Source organism: Strigops habroptila, chromosome 7, assembly GCF_004027225.2.
Source record: "Strigops habroptila isolate Jane chromosome 7, bStrHab1.2.pri, whole genome shotgun sequence".
NCBI lineage: Eukaryota > Metazoa > Chordata > Aves > Psittaciformes > Psittacidae > Strigops > Strigops habroptila.
Genome location: NC_044283.2, coordinates 62,466,863 through 62,485,688, shown reverse-complemented (window position 1 = coordinate 62,485,688; position 18,826 = coordinate 62,466,863). Strand labels below are relative to the sequence as shown.

At 38.9% G+C, this 18,826-nt stretch overlaps 1 protein-coding gene across 4 annotated transcripts in view; it reads left to right on the top strand.

Moving 5' to 3' along the window:
- The window catches only part of ARHGAP10 (Rho GTPase activating protein 10), a 158,800-nt gene that overhangs the window by 125,982 nt on the left and 13,992 nt on the right, over positions 1–18,826 (top strand). For all 4 annotated transcript variants that reach the window (XM_030491513.2, XM_030491512.2, XM_030491511.2 and 1 more), the window contains exons 21-22: positions 11,451–11,582; positions 13,040–13,131. In XM_030491513.2, the coding sequence (XP_030347373.1) occupies positions 11,451–11,582; positions 13,040–13,131 (224 nt within the window). The remainder of the gene's footprint in view (positions 1–11,450; positions 11,583–13,039; positions 13,132–18,826) is intronic.

Below are 18,826 nucleotides of genomic sequence, written 5' to 3'. Positions count from 1 at the left end.
ATGTAGTTTCTTCAGTAGAGGACTAAGGTTATTCTTTCCTTATCCTCTTGTATGTCCTCTAGTAGTGGGCAGGATTAACAATAAGTTCTGTTTGATGAACAGAGGTGCATGTGTGGAAAACATGCTGTAGATGGTATAAAACTGGTAAAAAAGGCAAGCATAGCCCATTTAGCAATATGGGGTTAGCAGGACATTGATTATGGCACTTCAGAGAATAAAAGAAGGAAGTGTTTGATTTTTATCCAGAGGGGTTCTGGAACATAAAATGTTTCAAGGAACTTTTTTTTTTTTTTTTTGTATTTGTTAATTTGCATCAAAAATTATACTGTAATGCTGTTTTGGAAACTGATGGTTTGAGGTTTGGTGCTCAGTTGGAAACGGTGCTTAAACAGTTCTGTTTGGAAGGGGGAAAGAAAGTGCCTGGTATGTGCATCTAGATTTGTCAAAAGCAGTTTCTTTCTTCCACTCACCTCTCTGTGAAGATTGCTTACGAGCTACCTCTGGAACAAGCCCGGTCAGTGACGTAGTCATCTGTGAACAGTACATTCTTTCTTTTCTCTACTTTCTCACCCCAAATTGGCTCTCTTGCCCTTCTAGTTCTCATGACTCAGAGGGCCTTGCCTTAACAAAAAAATACCTAAAACAAAACCAAAACCCAAACCAGCCCCACTATATTAATAGCAGAGATATTTGTTTGTTTGTGCAGAGTTTCAAAATGTTTTGCATTTTGTGCCAAATTGGAACAAAACCAGTTCTCAGTCTCAGTATCCTCTCTAAAATGGTATTGCAGGTCTTCACTGAGCTACAGTAAATACCATACTGAGTCTAGGAGAGATGGAGATCCAAGAGGATCCGGTTTCTCAAGTTTCTGCTGATGTTTATAACACATGGGTGTTACTTGTAAGAGATGATCACTGTGGAGTTATGTAGTCAACAAGCTGATGGTGACTTCTTTGTGGTAGAAGAGTTGCTTGCGTTCTTTCCTGAGGGAGGGATGCTGCATTGTGGGTCAAGATATATCAGGTATTCAAGGCTGGTTTATATCAGAAGTTTGCTTCAGGCAAGAACATGTAGTGAATAGCAAGAATACTTTTTGTGGTATTTGTTTTCAAGAAAGGAAAAACTTGTTTTTTCCTGAATGATAGCTGTTGTCACCATGATGTTTCCTGCAGAGTTTTTGTGTGATGCATGCCTTTTCTTTGTCCCACCTATAAAAACAAAAGGAACTACAGCTTCCAGCGTGGTGGGAGGGGCACCAAATGAAGGCATATACACCCTCACCTCCTAGCTGGTATGAGGGGTGGACTGTATGGCCCGAGTGGTGAAAGAAGCTAAGAGAACAAGACCTATACCACTCATCTGAAACGTCTCACAAAACTCTGACTGCTCAATTGTCATGTCAGGATTTAAAGACATACTATGCATACGGTGTAACTGGAAGGTGATGTGTCACATATGTGCCATTTTGAAGCCCCGCTAAGCTGTTGGTTTTCATGTCTGTGTGTGTCTTCCTGATGCTAGATTTTCTTTGAAAGCTCTGGGTGGATCAGACGTATGCCCTGTGTTGCCATGTATGCTGTAGGGGTGAGTAGAGAGTTGGCTCTTACTGCCCATGGTGGGGGTGGCTCTCAGTGGACACCCAAGTTTGCTGTTATTTTGCAGCTAAACTTCTTTCAACCTTTTTCCTGAAGATATTTTTAACTTCACACTTCTATCTAGAGTCAAATACGAAAAATAAACACATTTTGTTTTTACATACACTGTACAGTAGAACATAGAGAGCTTTTTCCCCCTGTTAGTCACAAAGTTACAGAGTAGTTTGTGTAGACACAGGATTCAAACTCCAAATAGCCCAGGACGGGCAAATTACCTTTTCTACTTGATGGAGCACCGTGTCATAAACATGTATTGGTTGAAAATACCTTTTATCTAAGGATGCTTAGCAAAGCTCATCTTAGACAAACTGACAATTACAGTAGCGAGCTGGGTGTAGTATTCCTCCACTGTAGTGCTCTCCAGTGGAATAGGTGTTTTTTCGCCTTTAAGGCAGAGCAGCAATAGCAATCTCAGTTTAATGTTAACCAAAGCATTTAGATTCTTTTTCTGCTCTGCTTCAAGTGTCTGTACACGCTTGCCCTCAAGCTACAGAATTAACAATGCACAGCCATCTATCTTCCTCAGGTTCCACTGGAACCACTACGAAAGTCCACTTTGCTCTGACAGAGCCCCAAATGGTTACTGTGTCTGTAAGGAGGGCATGCTTCGGACTGTTTTGGGACTGATGTTGGTATAGTTTCACCGGTGGTACATTCTCAAAGTGCTCATTATTTCCCTTCTTGCCCATTCCTTCTAATTCAGGTTGTCATCATAGCCGGTGTTCTGAAAGCAAGCAGTGCCTTCCAGGTGAAATACGACTGTCTGTGTAGGCATTCTTTAGCAGTTTTCTTTGATCTGTATCCTTCTGCTATTTAAGACACTGGACAATAGGCAATATTTCCTATTTCAGGAATTTGCCATTATGAAAGTTTCTGAAGTAGAATGTACTAATACAGTGATATTTGCCATGTTGTGAATAGATGTATTTTATGAGTTGTCCATAATATTCTGACCTGGATTTAAATAAAAAACCCTAACCAAGCAAACTTCCAACCAACTTTTATCCATCAGTTTCCTCCAGACTGTTGTCTACCCCATAATTGCAAATTACCTGGGGAGTTTAGATCCCACAATCCACTCTCTGCTCCTTCCTTCAGAGTTGCTTCAAACCCTAGTTGGTCTAAGGAAGGGTTATTGTTGATCTCTCATGGCAAATGAGTTTGTGTTTTCTTCCTCTCTGTCTGTCTTTCCTAGTAATATTTCTGCTATTTCTTCTGTTCTGGAAGCTGCTGCAGGTTGCTGCTCCCTGCAGATTCTGTGGCAAGAGGCAGTCAGTTGGCAGCATTCGTAAGGAAAACTATTTATATAAAGGTGCCACCAGAAACACCAGGAATATGCTGACAATAGATGAGGGGAAGACACAGAGTGGAGAGGGAAAGGGTGAGTAAAGAAAAACACCATGCTGGAAATTCTGGAAATAAAATGAGTTGACGTAGAAAATTGAGCCATCAAAGCAAGAGTGAAGGAAGGACAAAAATACAAGCATATTGCGGCTAATAGCCAATAGTAGTAGTAGTAAGAGAGAAATTTGAATTTATACCCAAATTTTATGGAGGAACAAAAAAAAAAAAAAGGCAGTTGGAGAGGATAGGGCTTAACAAGAATAAAAGGTTAGGAATGAATTACTTAGGATTTGCCTGTAAAGGAAAGTGGGTGCTCAGTAAGCTATAGTGTGAATTTATAGTGTGCAAGACACTGTGCACTCCTGGTGTGAATACTTAGTGCTGTGTCGTCTTTAAAAGTGGGTGAAGCTTCAGCCTTTGAGTAAGAATGCAGTTAATGCAGTTTGAGCTTTATAGTGGTGGTGCAAATTGTCTGGCAATTTTTGCATAAGGTATTGATGTTGCTGCTTGATCGTCTTTCTCATTTCCCCAGTTAATACATGTGGATCTGGTTTGTGGGGTGGTGGTGTTTGTTTCTAACACTTTCTTGGTGAATGCTGTAAACCAGCTTAATTAGTTCCCTTTAACCAGCGCATAGCTGAGCCACGCAGAGAGTTATAACAATGTTTGTGAAATACATTATAGCACCACATCATGGGATGGAAGAGTCCACACAGAATGTTAGTGTGAGGCATGTAATGTAGTGAAATTAATCCTCTGGCTTAATTTCTCTGTCCTACGCAGCTTCTGGTTTTCCTGTTGCATTTGCCCAAAAGGTAAATAAATCTGCCACATCTCTTTTGCAAGAGGATGGATAGCTTTTTGCTGGAGAATGCAACCCTGACATTACTTTCTGCCTTTCTGATTGGCACTGAAAAATATGCACCTTAATCACTCAGATTTTTATTCCTGTGTTGTACCAAGTTCAGTTTCCAAAGCATTTCAGATATTAAGAAGCTGACTAGCTTTCCTAAGCTAGTCCCCAAGCTGTTTTGATAATAGTGGTGGTCTTGGTTTTGGAGATAAGTACTAGAAGGGATTATGGATAGCTCCTAAAGGGCAATTGAACTGTGGAACAACAGTTGATCTTCCCTTTTACATGCAGTTGAAAGCCAGTGATACATGGTTTGACTTCCACCCTATGATATTACGGCTTTACACATGCGAACAATATATAGGTACATTGACAGCTAAACTGGGTATATACATCTGTGTCTAATAAATATATCTAAACAAATACAGGTAAAGTGTAAGTCAGAGTCTGCAAAAGACAAGATTTTTTCATTGATGTCCTCTTGTGGTACAGCAAAAGATGCAGTATCAAACATGAAGTGATATCATTCAATTAAAAAAGGGCAAGGGGAACATTTGTGCAGCTGTTGTGGTTTGATTATAGAATTTACTATGTGGCTTTGGTTACTTATATGGAAATTGTTTTCAAACTTCAGCCTGTTTTATATTGTTTAGGTAATACTAAAATACCTTTTTTTCCCAAATCTGTTTCATTATGTATTAGGAATTACTACTTTCGAGCATAGTTTGGGGCTTTTTAATATTTATAACTAACCCACTCTCTGCCAAAAAAGGGTAATTATGGTATCTAATGTCTCTTCTTTGAGAAGTAGAAGCATATAGTGTCTTAAACCATAGGACCTTGTATTTGAATCCATCTGAAGTTCCAGGTCCTGCAACAGATTTTCTTCAGAGAAAATATTACTTAATTCTGTTTTGGTTTTATGGCCTGTGCCCGCTCAGTTCCTAATGCATTTTGATTCTCTCTCAATCTGTGTAAGCCTTGGGCTTGCCCTGTTTCCATCTCTTCCTCCTAATTTCCGCATCTTCGATGACTCTCTAACTTAAGTGTTACCTTTTTACATCCAGGTTAGCTACAGGACTCTTGCTCCCATGTCTGGTTTTGTACCTGCTCACATCACTATCTGTTCTGGTTTTTTTTCCTGAGGTGATGTTTTGACAAGCTGTAGAGCCTATTTCCTTTAATCCTAGCAGAAGGGGTCATAAGGCAGCTACTTCCTATTATCTTGGAGGGAAAGGAGATTGTGCCCAATATTGGTCTTGGGAGTATTGAATTGTCACACACTCTCAGGCTACCTGAAGTAATTCCAGAATTTCAGAGCAAGGACTAGTTTCACTGATCTTGACCTTCACTAATCAGGATGATGGTGTTCATCAAGATCATCACTGACTTCCCAGTGGACCAGAACCATTTATCGATATGAGGTCTGTCTTATTCAGCCTTTCCCAGAGTGCTGGCTCTAATGGCAGCCTCTGATGGATTAGCATAGGTTTCCCTTATCGCAGCTGACTGATTTGTTGAAAGGTAGGTTATGTGTTATGTCCTAAACCACTGTGGACTGCCTTATGTCTGTTTTCACTTGACCTCAAAATGAACCAAAAAAAGCTGAACATTTGGTATTCCCTGGACTAGGTATGTATTGTAATTAATCTTTCTGAGGTTCTTTTCTAATAAGGAAAAATTTGTTATTGTAACTGGCCCATTGTTGTCATGTATTCTGTTTGTGCTTACAGTACAATGCCCTATGCTAGGGCTTATCTACAGAACTTGCAGATTTACCCCTCACAGTGCTGCGCTTTCAGAATAGGGTCAGTCTCTTCCTTTTTGGTTGGAAGTCCACTAAATTATATGCATAATCTCTTCTTCATTCAGATCACGAAAACTAATGTCTGGTTCCTCAGCTGGAGAGTTCATTTTTGGGATCTGAGACTGTAGGGTTTCTGGGTTTCCTAGGAGCTGGACCATGGTGATTTCTGATGGTTGTTCTGGATGGAGTCATGGTGTAGGATCTTGGGTAGCCTTTTTCAATGTGATACGGTCTGAGTATCTGTTTACTTTGCCTCTTTCTCTTTCCCTCTCTAAGCCTTTGGGATTTTGCAGCTGAAGGGGATGGAAAGCATCCTGTCCCTCAAACCTCTTCACTGAGTGTGTATCTGAGTGGGGGTGCTTGGTTTGTTAGAGCAGTTACATTTATGGGCTCAGAATAGTAAAATTCATAGTTTTCAAACTGAAAGCTATCTTCTATGCTGCTGTAGGAGCATGTAAGATGCAGTACTGACAGTCCAAATACTGAGAGTACTTAAAACCCAGAGGAGAAATAGAAGCACCAATGTAAGTGGCTTTTCAAGAATATGTAAGGGACCAGTGACAGAGGAAATAATCTAGTCTTTCTTCAATTTATTTTGCAGTTCTTCTTTATTGGTTCTTCTGACACTAAAATCTTCTCTTACCCAGCTCAATGGTGTATACATGCTATGCTCTGGGCATCATTTTGGGGTTTTTCATATCCAGAGAGGCTTTCAAAATAGTGATCAGAGCCATGCTGCACAGCTTCCCGAGTGCCTTCAGGGTCTTCGTGTGACCAGGCTGGGAAGAAGCTACTTGTTCTTTGTGAAATCTCAAGCTGTTCAAATTCCCACTGAGCAAACTAATGTTAAAAGAGCCATCACATGGCAAGGGAGGGCAGAAATAGTGGTGGTCTGCACGTAACAGGAGCCTTGAAGATAGTTATTAGTTTTGTTTGACTGCTGAATGAATTCCCATCAGCCTTGTTATATCTACATCAGTAGACTGCATCCACAGTCTCCTTAAAATTGGAATAGTTTATTTTTGTACTTTCTGGCAGTGGTGTGAATTTGCAGTTTTACATAAATGAATGACTCCAGTTTCAGTGTCTTGAAAACTTTTTATAATGTCTAATGTCATCATCTTATTTTATTAAAAGAAGATGCTTTAACAGCTGTTCGGTCACTGTGCTTATTTTGCAGTTTGTTTTTGTTTCAGCTGCCACCTCTTCAGTGACTCAGCAGTTTGAGAGTGGGTTTAGTGGAGCAGGCACTTCTTTTTTGTACCCTTTTGTTATGCAAGCAGAGCAATAGCCCTCATTTTGCAGCTCCTTTGAAACAGGCACAATATAACTTAGTCATGTGGTTCATACAAAATAGACCTTGCCATCTCCTTGTCTTCCAGTGGGCCAGGCAGCTGGGCTTGACAGCAGCACTGCTGTGTGAGCACAGGGTAAGTAAGCAGTGTGTGTGCTCAGAGCAGGAAGAGATGGGGATGCAACCACTGCGAGGAGAGAAAGTTTCTTGTTTTTTCCTTCTCTTTTCTTTACATGATTCCGGGGAACACAGCCCCCTCATTTTCTTTCTAAAAGGAACAGCAGTATGCTATAAAGCATATAGTCACACATACTTCATTTTTGCTTTGTCTGAATTATCATTTAAAAATGCTTTAACTTAGGACAGCTGCTGTAGACGTTAGCTTCAGATTTACCAGACTGGAGTAAAAGATCATTTCAGTAATGTGTTATCTATTTCACTGATACTTCACAATCCAAGTTTAACAAACCCTCTACTTCAGTGCTGGCTGATGTGTTCTGTATAAAAGAGGCTTCAGGAATGTTACGTGCATGTTAGATGCTTTAAATTTTGGGGGTGGAGTTTCTTTTCAGAGAGAACATGGGTGAGGAAATTCTGTCCTTCTCTTTTGTCTCCAGCTTTGCTGCAACTGTGACAATTTCTAGAATTTTGTCCATGTGTTTTTCTGCTCCAAAGCCTCACCAGGGCATGCAGGACTATCAGTGTCTGGTGGGGGGGACTGTATTGGGTTGCATGTCGAAGCAGAACTAGCCGACACCTTTTGAAATACCGTGTTGTCTTATAATGAAACCTTTTAAGAACACTTTCATTGAGGTTTGTCAGCCAGACACTGTGATACGACAGCCATGGGGCTGCCAAACTCATCTATGAAACAGCCCTTTTTTTCCTCAAGAGTTGCAGTGTAGATTCTTTTCACAGAGTCTCTTCCTTGCTCTCAAGATAAGAGGCTGCTCTTTAGCTGTGTTACCTTAGGAACCAGCCAGATAAACATCCAATAAAATCTTATTTTCAGGAGTTTGTTTCTGAATATCAGTACAAAATCTCAAGCTTATTTTCAATAAGGCCATTTCCCCCTCCTCCCTTTTCCCAGTGTTACTATGCCAGACAATAGCATTTTTTCTTCAAGATGGTCATGTCAGGCATTTTTTTTGCTACTCCCCACAGGAAATGCATCGCCTTCATTTCAGCCCTTGGGAGAAAGGATTTCTTCAACATACCTTCTTAAAGTTGAGATGCTATATGATAAGATATGCAATACTTTCTAATACCATCTAGATAAACAAGGCGTGCAAAGCTTTATAGCAAGGGAACTTTGCTATCACAAGAATCTTTTCAAGAAAAAAAGAACAAGAAAATCTAGCAGTTGCTTATACACTGTAACATTGGAACTGATTTTTCTTATGGAGTAAGACCTTCTGTTTTCATAATAAAATTAAGTGATTCCTGAGATAACGAAGTATAGTAAATTAAAAAAACAAAACAAACCTGAATTCTAGAATGTGCTTAGTACTTAAAGCTATTAATTTTTCTTCTTAACATGGTGAAACAATTGTTATTGAAAAATGTTTGGTTTTTTTGTCCCTGCTGGATCCTAAAGCCTGATCTCGTGCTCGGTAACCAGGAGCTGAAGGTGACAGGTGAATTCAGGAGTCGTGCTGCAGCGCTTTCGCTACAGCTGAGATATATTAAGGGAATTCATCAAAAAGTGGGGGAGGGAACAGCCCAGTGCTCCATGTACCTGCACTTCTGGAGTGTTCTTCCACTACAGCTGTTGGAGTGGCTCAGAATTCATAGAAAACCTGCCAGTTTTTACAAGCTTTTATATAATGCTGCCTGGTAAAGGACAGTGTAGTCTTACTCAGTGGTATATTACCCTTCTTGTGGAGTGTCTGTAACTTGAGAAATAAACATGCCATGACACGGATCTGAGCATTTTATTTCATATTCTGCTCCTCTAGTTGCACACCTTTCTTCTGTTTTTCTTTTCCTTTCCTTTCCAAGTCTCATTAAGAAAACATCTGGTATTTATTCCAAGTATTCTTATGAATGACCGTTGCTTTCCTGGCTCAGGGTATCTTTTGTATCTTGCCTGTTCTGAGTATTAGTTTGAAATCATTAATTCTGTGTCTTACATGCAGGTGGTGTGTGTGTTGTTCTAGAGCTAATCAAGTAAGTTGCATAGATTAATATGATGCGTGTTTCAATGAAATATTTAATAAATGGAAGATTTTTATTATTCACTTGCTGAAAAGCAAGCAACATACATCTGAGGTATACACTAGGGAAGACCACTTGGTAGAATATCCTTGAATCATGATTAGTTTGAATTAAAGACATTTTAATATTATCCTGGCAATATACTTGGAATATTATTTTCTTATTTTCTTTAGTTTTACAGCTTTCAGAAGTGAGCCTGGCACCAATCTTAATATTGGAATTGATTTGAATTGATTAAATAAGAGCACAAGGGAAATGTTTTTTCTTTAAATATCAGGATTCCTTTAACTATAACAGTTTAGTCTATGCAAGTGGGATACTTTCTTAATTTGCTTCTGAAAAACTTTTGTCTTAGGTTCACCTTAAATCTGCACATATGCATTATGTGCAGAGCGAGGGAGAAATAATCTACTTTCTAGCAAACTTCATAAACTTTCAGTACCATTGAGAAATTTTTTATCCTTAGTATGTAGAGAAAATAATACAAATGCTGGTGTTCACTTTTGTTCTCTGGGGTTTGAACTTGCTTTTAGCTGAAGGTTTTTGTTTTACCAGAGGAAAAATTTTCAATGATTACATAACAATGGGAGGAAGAGGACAAATTCAAGTAAAAATAAACCCCCAGATTATGTAGATGCTGGTCTTCAAAAGTACGTAATTATTAGATAGTGTAAATGATTGTGTAGTGGAAGATTCAGAAGTGGTGAAGCAACCTAGATGTCTTATTCCCAAAGTTAAGCATGAAATATGTTTTTGGTCAGCACAGCCTGGCTTTTCATTCAGTTTACCACATAAGATTCCTTCCTTTACGTGGTAAATCTGATAGTTTTAAAAGCAGAACATGTTTTGATAAACCCTTCTGGTTATGATGCCAGCACATTTAAGTTTAATTTTTATTAGTGGAATTATCTGTAAAATGCAGTTTTCATACACTCTGAATTCCAGTTTTCATCCAAATGCTGCCTGCATAGATCCAAAGGAAGAACTATTGTCTTGTTAAATAAGGAATGTGCCATTGACCATTTTATAATGTACTAAATTTAAAAATTAATAATCAAAATAAGTCATTCTAGCAATTACGTAGTTAAGCAGACACTATGAGACATATTGGCTAGGAAAATCAGTTTGTAGAAGTTAAATTTGGTTGTAAACCGTGTTATACAAATCTACAATAGTGATCCTTACTTCTAGAAATTAAATATCCTAGTCCACAAGAAGATTAAAATCAGCTATATAAACTAGGTTCCCTGCTTTCTTTTGTTCAGTTACAGCTATAACTGGGGTGATTGTTGATCCCTTTTTCACTTGTGGTCAGTGCACCTTGATGGGTTATGCGTTTACACTCCCACAGATACCTTCTTGACTCGATTCCTAGATTTTGGTGGTACTTTGTAGATTTATGCGAAGAGTTTTAATTTTGGAATAAGACAAACTGATAAATGCTGTATCGTGAAGTGTGCACTTCTGAGTGATGATTCCTGAGTGAAAGCTGCGTGCAAATGATTTTAATTCTGTTTCTGCTTAGAAACTGCTTGAAGTCCAGCTCTTTGCTCCAAAGAGATACTGACATTAAATGTTTGGATTAATTGTTGTTTTGTCTATGCAGTGAAAGCAAGCCTTCTAGTTCTTCAAGGTGTAAAATTAGGAACATCCTTTATGTTGGGAAGGACGTCGTATGTTTTTCAAAGATTAATACTTAAGTTTTAACTTTGGCTGCTATTTCTTCTCCTCTTGTGACAACTATGTGTTCAGCCATTAATTTAATACCTATTCGAACAGTGTGTTTGTGAGGGCAGTCACTGAGGCAGTAGCTACACAGTTATGTGACTGAGATCTCAATCCAGAGCCAGCATTGTGATCCCAATGTTGTAATAGCTGCAGCCTCCTTTGAAATCTTCCCAGTCGCACATGCCTTAGTACAGCACTGGAAGACTTTTAAATAGATTCATCAAAACTTGTGAAGGCAAAGTGGCAGCTCAAATAATAGCCTGCTATATGCAGTTTCATTGTATCTGTCTCTATTAGATAAGGAATAATTTTTTCTTGGTTATGTCATATATCTCAGGTAATTCAGCTTAGCTTAGAATGTAGGGCATGTAGGAGAAATACTGCCAAGGAGGAAAGGCAGAATCATGTGATGACCATGTCTGCAAAATCAGCTCAACATTATTTGGTTTGAATTTCAGGATCGAACTGGTTATCTAGTTATAAAGATTCAAACGTTTTGGTATGAAATTCTATCCAGCTTGTTAATTCTGCCTTGACTGTATTTCCTCTTAGTCCTGGTCAGAGCCGCCCATCGATGGTATCATGGATGAACACTCCGTCTGCTAACCCAGCTGCCACGAATACTCCACCATCCGCTTTCTTCTTCCCTAACCCTGCCCCTGGGAGTGACAAAGCAGTGGAAAGGTATGATGTGCACTTCAACTTTTGCTGGTTATTTATTCGTCTCTGTTTTGCTGTATCTTTAAAACTAATCCATGTCTTCCACAATATGAGAATGATTATCTCAAATTAAAAAAAAATTGCAACCTTAGCAATTTTGACAGAATAGAATAACTGTCTACTTTGTCTTATTTTTCCTTTGAACACCTTCCTTGTAGAAGGCACCCAGATTGAGCCAGTGGTTTGTTGGTTAATACAAGCAGACTTTGATTTGGGTGGTCAATTCTTGGTGTCTCTCTGCTGCAGTGATTCTCTTAGTGTCTTTTAAAATACAGATTCTTTCTCTTCCGTAGCCACCCATGTTAAATTTAAGTTTCTCAGCCTAGCCTTCTTACCTCTGACAGGCTTGCCCATGTCTTTACCTGTTTCTGTGGTCTCATTCTTTTCTTTCACTCTTCAGGCCTGCTTTCCTTCCATCGTGTTTCTGCTTAATTCCATGTTTTCAGTCCGTCTTTTGAAGTATTTTCACTTTTTCCTTTGAAGGTCTTCACCATCTTAGCTTTTTCCTTCAAGTTTTATAATACTTAATTTTCTAATTAAAGTAGTTGGATAGATTCATAAATTCTTCACAACACTTTGTAACAAAATTCCGTTTCTCACTACTGGTCGCATTTTGCACCAGAACTGCAGTGTCTGTTTGACTGCAAGCTCTTTGGGGCAGGGAGCATCTTTCCCAATGTTTCATGTGTAGTTGTTGTTGCCTGGGCTCAACAAAAGATGATTTAGTGGTGTAGGTGCTGTGTCTAAACAAAGCATCGTTGGGCAGCAACAAACTGTCAGTTCACGAAGGCGTAATTAAGAAAGATGCATCAAAAATACTTATATATTCCAAGATCTCTGCTTATGGTACTTGGAGAAATGAGTACTTTGGACAAATTCATATTGATAGCTTACTACTGAGCATCCTGAGACCACCTCTAAAAGACTGCCTGAAATGTTAGAAATCTTACTATGTTTAGGACAAGACAGCATCTTCAGGTTGTATTGTGTCCTGGTTTCAAACAAAAATAAAGACAAAGATAAAGAGCAAATTCTGTACAGTGATGGGAGATGCAAGATTCATGAAAAAACATTTCAGAAGATATAATGATGATTAGTCTATAAATTAAGTATACTTTGCCTACTATTGATTTCATTGCTGATTAGCACTTGGCAAAATTTTAACTGTAGTTGAAACTTGAGTTTAATTATCATAAAAATAAGTGTGCATAAAGTTGGAAGTATGATATTCAGAAATGCCAACAGTAAGCTGTGAAGCTTCAGCTTTGGCATTTGTGTGTATGAATTATAAGTCTGTAATGATGCATGTGAAATTGTGTTTAAAGTTTTAGTCATCTCCAAATGCGAATGGAAGGAGAATGGTTGAGAGAGTGTCTTCATAATAGTAAAAAATGACTATAATTCATAATTCCATTTTTCAGTGTTGCCCACCGAAAAGCAAGAGCAGTTTATCCATGCGAAGCAGAACATAGCTCTGAATTATCATTTCAGATAGGAGCAATATTTGAAGATGGTAAGTACTGCTTGAGTAAATATACAGCAATGAAAAAACAAATTGTCAAAACTGCTAAAATGTCTTTGGATAAAAATACAAGCCTAACTGCTATTCTGCCAACATTGCTCATGGCACACAGTTGGTGACGTGGAAGATTTCTGGTACACAGAAGCTACTTAGCATATACTTAGCCCTGTGAGGCAATGCCATTGATTTCTGGTGAGTAGGCACTTTCAATTGGTCTAATTTTTCAGCAGTATTTAAATAGGCTGTAGTACCAAAAGAAGGTTATTCAGCAATAGAGAAAAACGTCTTGGCCTATGAAACTGTATTTTTTTAAATGTGAGCTGTCATTGTAAAATAACGTATGGACTTTTGTTTGAAGTAAAAAAGAAATCTGTTTAAGAAAGCAAGCAAAGTTCCAGGTAATCAGGTGATCACTGAAGAAAAGTGTGTATTTACTTTTTGGATCAAGTGTTGCCTTTGTGCGTGTGCTTGTAGAAGAAGGAATATTCACTGAGGTGCAGAATGAAGGCCTTTGTTTAAAGATTTCTGTGGGCCCAAATACAGTGTTAATATGAACATCCAGAAGATATTCCTGTACTTAAACCTGTGTTGCTTCTCAGCAAGCTTCTGTGGCTCTACTCTTCAGCAGCTGCACAGAGACCAAACTGATAGGGAACAGTTTTAGTTTTTTGACTACTGTAATATACACTCTGAAGATGCAGATGACAACATTAGAGCGTAGTTTCTTCCTATCTCAAGGAAATGCCTGTTATATGAAAGAGATGTTATGGAATGGCTCAACAGGGCCTGGACAAATTCAGCAATTCTTGTTACTTGAATGCAATTCAATAATGATTCAAAGCAGAAATTAATTCATAGCAGCAGCACAGTAAGACTGTTGTTTGTTACAAGACCTTCATAAAAAATTACATTCGTACTAAACCCCAGAAGACTCTTAAATTTGTCCAAATCTTCATCTAAGTTTTTTGCAGACTGAGGAGTGCAAACTGATCTGAGAATTACATCCCTGAGAAACTTTTGAGTACTGAGACTAAATATTTCAGTCTTTCAGTCTGTCTAGAGGCAGGGGTGTAGAAAGAGGCATACTGGCCTCTACAGAATCTGGTAAGTCTGTTTTCTTCTCATCCACTGTCAGCTTTTAGCTTGCTACTACAGGTCAGAAATCTGATATGTGCTTTCCAGAGGAAAAGTGGTATTTAATTCTGCATGACTGAACGCACTTAGGGGATATACTGCCCAGTTATTCAAATACCACATGTGAGAATCTTTGGTTGGATGTCCAATAAAGGAGGACTATTCCAAATTCCCAGTTTACATCCAGCAGGAAAAAGAGAAAAGTACAGAGTCTAAACCAGCTGGAAAACATCAACCTGCAGGCATTAAAAAGCTAACTAAATATGTCTTTTATTTCCCAAAATTCACAGTGTTAACTCTGTTAGCACTGGATCAAAAGTGTGTGTGGGAAAGTTTTTCTCATAAATGAAAATCTTTTTGTCCTCCCCAAACCCAGTAGAAGGCTCCTAATTCATTTAATGAGCTGAAACAAATGGCAAGCTCAGCAGAATTTTTACTTTATTTCAATTTTTCTTTTTTTTTTTTTTAGCTGAACCCAGGACAAACAACAACAACAAAATTGCACAGACAGACATCTACTTCCCCTTGTGATGCTTATTTTAAATCAGAGCATAAGACATTCCTGGCCTCTGCCTCCTCCCAAACAAGTAAATAAATAGTGAGTCCGGTCCAGACTTCAGTTCTGTTTTTTTGGGGTGTTTTTGCAATGTGAGGTGGTCTGGGGTCCTCACTAGGTTCTTCCCTACTACACCCACTTCACAAAATCATGCTTGATGTTTCCCATTAGAGCTGCCTTGCAGGCAAATCATGTTTGAATCAAGTTAGGTGGGAAACCTTTTAAAGATGAATTAGCTAAATGATTGCTCTTTTTAAAGTCTCTAACACCACTTATTTTAATTTAAGTTTTTTAAAACATGAGTGATGGGGATCTTCAGCAGACAGAAAACTGTATACAGGAAAAAAAAAATCTAGTGCATGAGGGAAAAGATCTGATGCATAGAGGAGAGGCATTTCTGACACAGAAGGGCAAGCGTTGCAGTGTTTTATTGGCATGGGACAAGAAAGTCTTTCAAGAAGCAGTTGCTTCTGTGTTGTGCATTTGTAAGAGAGCAGTGTTAAGATTCTTTCCGTGTCCAAAGAGCTCTCTTGAAGTTATGGCAAAGCGACCGTGGTTTTGGTGCTTTACAGCCTCAGTCAAGTTTTTCAGCTAGGGAGTTGGATTGTCCAAGAACAAGTACAGAATTTGACTCTGGCAGCTGCGGAGAAATGTTTCAACTGTAAGACTCTTTTTCCATATCATCATACAAATAAGGTTGGAAGCTTGGGAAAAGGTTACATGGATCGCATTTTGAAAACCTAATTTCAGACTTCCAGTGGGAAAGATCACATTTCATTGAAGACATTTGTTTTGATTTATTTCACTCTATCCTGATTATCTATAAAGGCATTGTCCTTGCCCTGCAGGCCTTTCAGCCTAAGGCAGGCTGTGCATTGGCAGAATGAAGGAGGAGAGCCTGCAAGTAATAAGGCGGTAGCTGGACGTACGTAATAACTTAATGGTCATTCCATAATGGTTCCTAATAGGTTATGTCATGGATGGCTCTGTCAATATAGAAGGGTATTCTCATTGAAAGTGCAGACTGGTCTCCATATTTGAAACCTCTGAAATGCCTTCACATAGGCCTTTTCTTGTTGTGCTAGGCACCTGTGTGCCTATGCTGGGATCAGATTCCAGTGAATCAATTCAGGTTCTTTAGATACTCAATTTAAATTCCCATATGCCCTAATAAAGCCCCCAAATGAAGAATTAAAGTAATAATACATCAGTTCTGCAGCTCTACCAATAACCTTAACTATCAAAGTGACAATGCATCAATCAAGTTGTCATACAGCTAGTATCAACCATTAAAGTAACTGTTAAATTAATGTCTACTAAAAAGTGCTGCTTCCATTAGCGAAGGTTTTATCCATCTCTCCTTTCTCCACTGTGCCTCACTTCTCTGCTCTTGTCTCACCTCTCACTGTTTGGTTTTAACTTTCTCTTCCCTCTGTCTTTTCTACTTTGTTTCCTTCCCTTTTTTCCTCTCCCTTCCCTCTTTTTTTTCATATCTCTTGGTCCATAGATGTTGCTTGCAGCAGTTCTCTCTTACCTGTTATTATCCTGGAAGAATCTTTCTGGCTGCTCTAGCCTGAGTCAGGATAATGGCATTTAGTGAAGGTACAGTCTTGCACCTGTCATAGCTGTGAAATGTAATATTGGTGCAAGAAGGTAAGAGTTTAACCTTTACGCCTCTCTCCATTTCCTGTTTCTAAAGGGGGAAAAGAAAAATCTATTTGTGTCTCAAGCTGGCAAGGTTAGATTTACTAATATTTTAAATTAAGCTTTACACCACCTGATAGGGACCTGTTTAGAATCCAAACATTTGCATGTTCAGGTGTTTTCAATATTGCATGTATGTGGTGCTACTCCAGATCCCATAGACTTACCAATAAAGCATTATAGAATATAAATGCTAAGGTGCCATCTGGTAAGTTAAAAAGAAAAGGCAAAGTTTTCTGTTTAGTTCAGTTGTGTAAGAAAATGAATAGTGTAATCTGAACAATATCCACATTTTTTCTTTCTAAATCTTCAACTCAATTTACCTTAGGCTGTGCCAGTATGTTCATTTCCCAGTTGCTACAGGCTATATTATTGACAGCACATAACAATATAATTCAAGTGGTTAGAGGCAAAGCTTAAAGAGGTTGCAGCTGGATAAGGGCACATATGGGAAGAAGCAGAGTATGATCTGAGATTGAGAGACATGTGCTGGCTGTATATTTTTGTTGTTGTTGTTGAAGCAGATATTCCCAATAATCATGGAAAGAATAATCAGGCTGCCTGGCATTGAAACCTTGCCAGCCTTGGAGCCAAGTGTTATTAAATCTCTGGATCTTAAAAAGAGACTTCTTAGAAGTCAGTAAATGGGAATTTCACTAGGGAGAAGTGTTTTACATAGGGTAAATAGTGTTTACACAACAAAATTCCTTGGCAGTATTGCTAGCAGGAAGGCTTCCTGAGAACTTGACAAGATACCTCTTGTCAAGGCTTTCTACAATTTTTAAAATCAGGTTTTAAGGTCAAGAAAATGTGAGGAAAACTGAAAAGGTGTTTTGTTACAATAATTCTCCTCAGGAAAGGTATGGCACCATCATCCCTACCAAGCATGAAAGGCACACAAAAAGCTGTGCTAACACAGCCGTTGTCACCCCCTCTCTTTCCTAGTGTAACAAAGTGCCAGCCTTCAGTAATGTCCCTTGTTTTGACTCCAAGGCACTCTCTTCCCTCTTAGTCATGCTGTGACTTCTGGACTGTCTGTCTTTATGGTATTGACAAATGAAGGATTTACATCAAAGGGAAGTGGTATTCCCAAAATGCTATATTGCATTGTATGTGCAAGTAATTCTTTAGTTGAAGTAAAAATGAGCATAAAGGTACTTCTTTGTGCACCTTTCATCTGTGAATTTCAAAGCACTTGGAAACATTCATGTGCATTAATTATCTCAATTTTTACATCTGGAGAAACTGAGTGTACAGGCTGTGGGCAGATGTTCTCCTTTTCAGGTACCTCTGTGCCATTTGGAGGTAGTTACCTCAAACTGCTGCTGAAAGTTACCATCACTTTACCAATAAAAAGTACCGGATGAGCACTATCAAAGTCCTACTGAGTTTGCGAGAAGTTTTAAAAAGTCACTAAAGGTAGTTTGGCCTTAATCAGTCTGACCTTGCTCCTGCCAACAGGAAGCAGTGGTCTCTGGGAGAGAAATGGAAGATGTTTAAACTGATGTGTTTTACCTTGTAGCTGCTGGGGGCGGGGACGACTGTCAGGGATGTCTGGCTGTCAGATGGGATGGGAATCAACTCAGGAGAAAGATCCCAAGTGTCTATGTTTACACATAGGTCACTAAGTTATAGTGCAGGGAACTCAGCAGCAGCTCAGCTGGCTGAGCACTTGCTTCTACTTTATAGTGAGCCAGATTATTCTTTGGGTGCTCTCTCTATTCATTGTACTGACTAGATCTGCACCAGCTGTAATAGGAGCCTGGACACTTCTATATCAGGAAGTCTTAATCTGCAAGCTGAATTCTACCTTCACTAATTTGTCATGGTGTGTCAGTGTGCTTGCTTTTCTTCACAAGCCTGAGCCCTTCCAGGCAGACTGTTTTACTTGTGGTCACACAGTAAATCTTTAGCAGAATCAGGAAGACGACCCCCTGACTCCTAGCCGTGTGTCCTGTCCACAAGATAATTCTGCTTCTCACAACATCCTTAAGGGAAACAGCAAGTTTTTAAATTTCAAATTCCATTCTGACCCTAAATATGCTAAATGTTTGTGTATTTCTGCGGTCAGCTTTACCCATAGGGCTTGTTTAAAAAACCCATAGGGATTTCTAAACACAGTGGGCTTGCAAGCACATTTTGTTGCTTTAATTTAATTTCCTGGTGAAAAGTTGGCCAGCATGATTGAGTTTTGTGGAAACATATTCTGCTGTTGTAGTGGTTTTAGCAGTGAGATTTCTGTTGCCCTTGAAATGCAATCCTCTTTTACGTAGCTTGTTGGGGTCATTACTT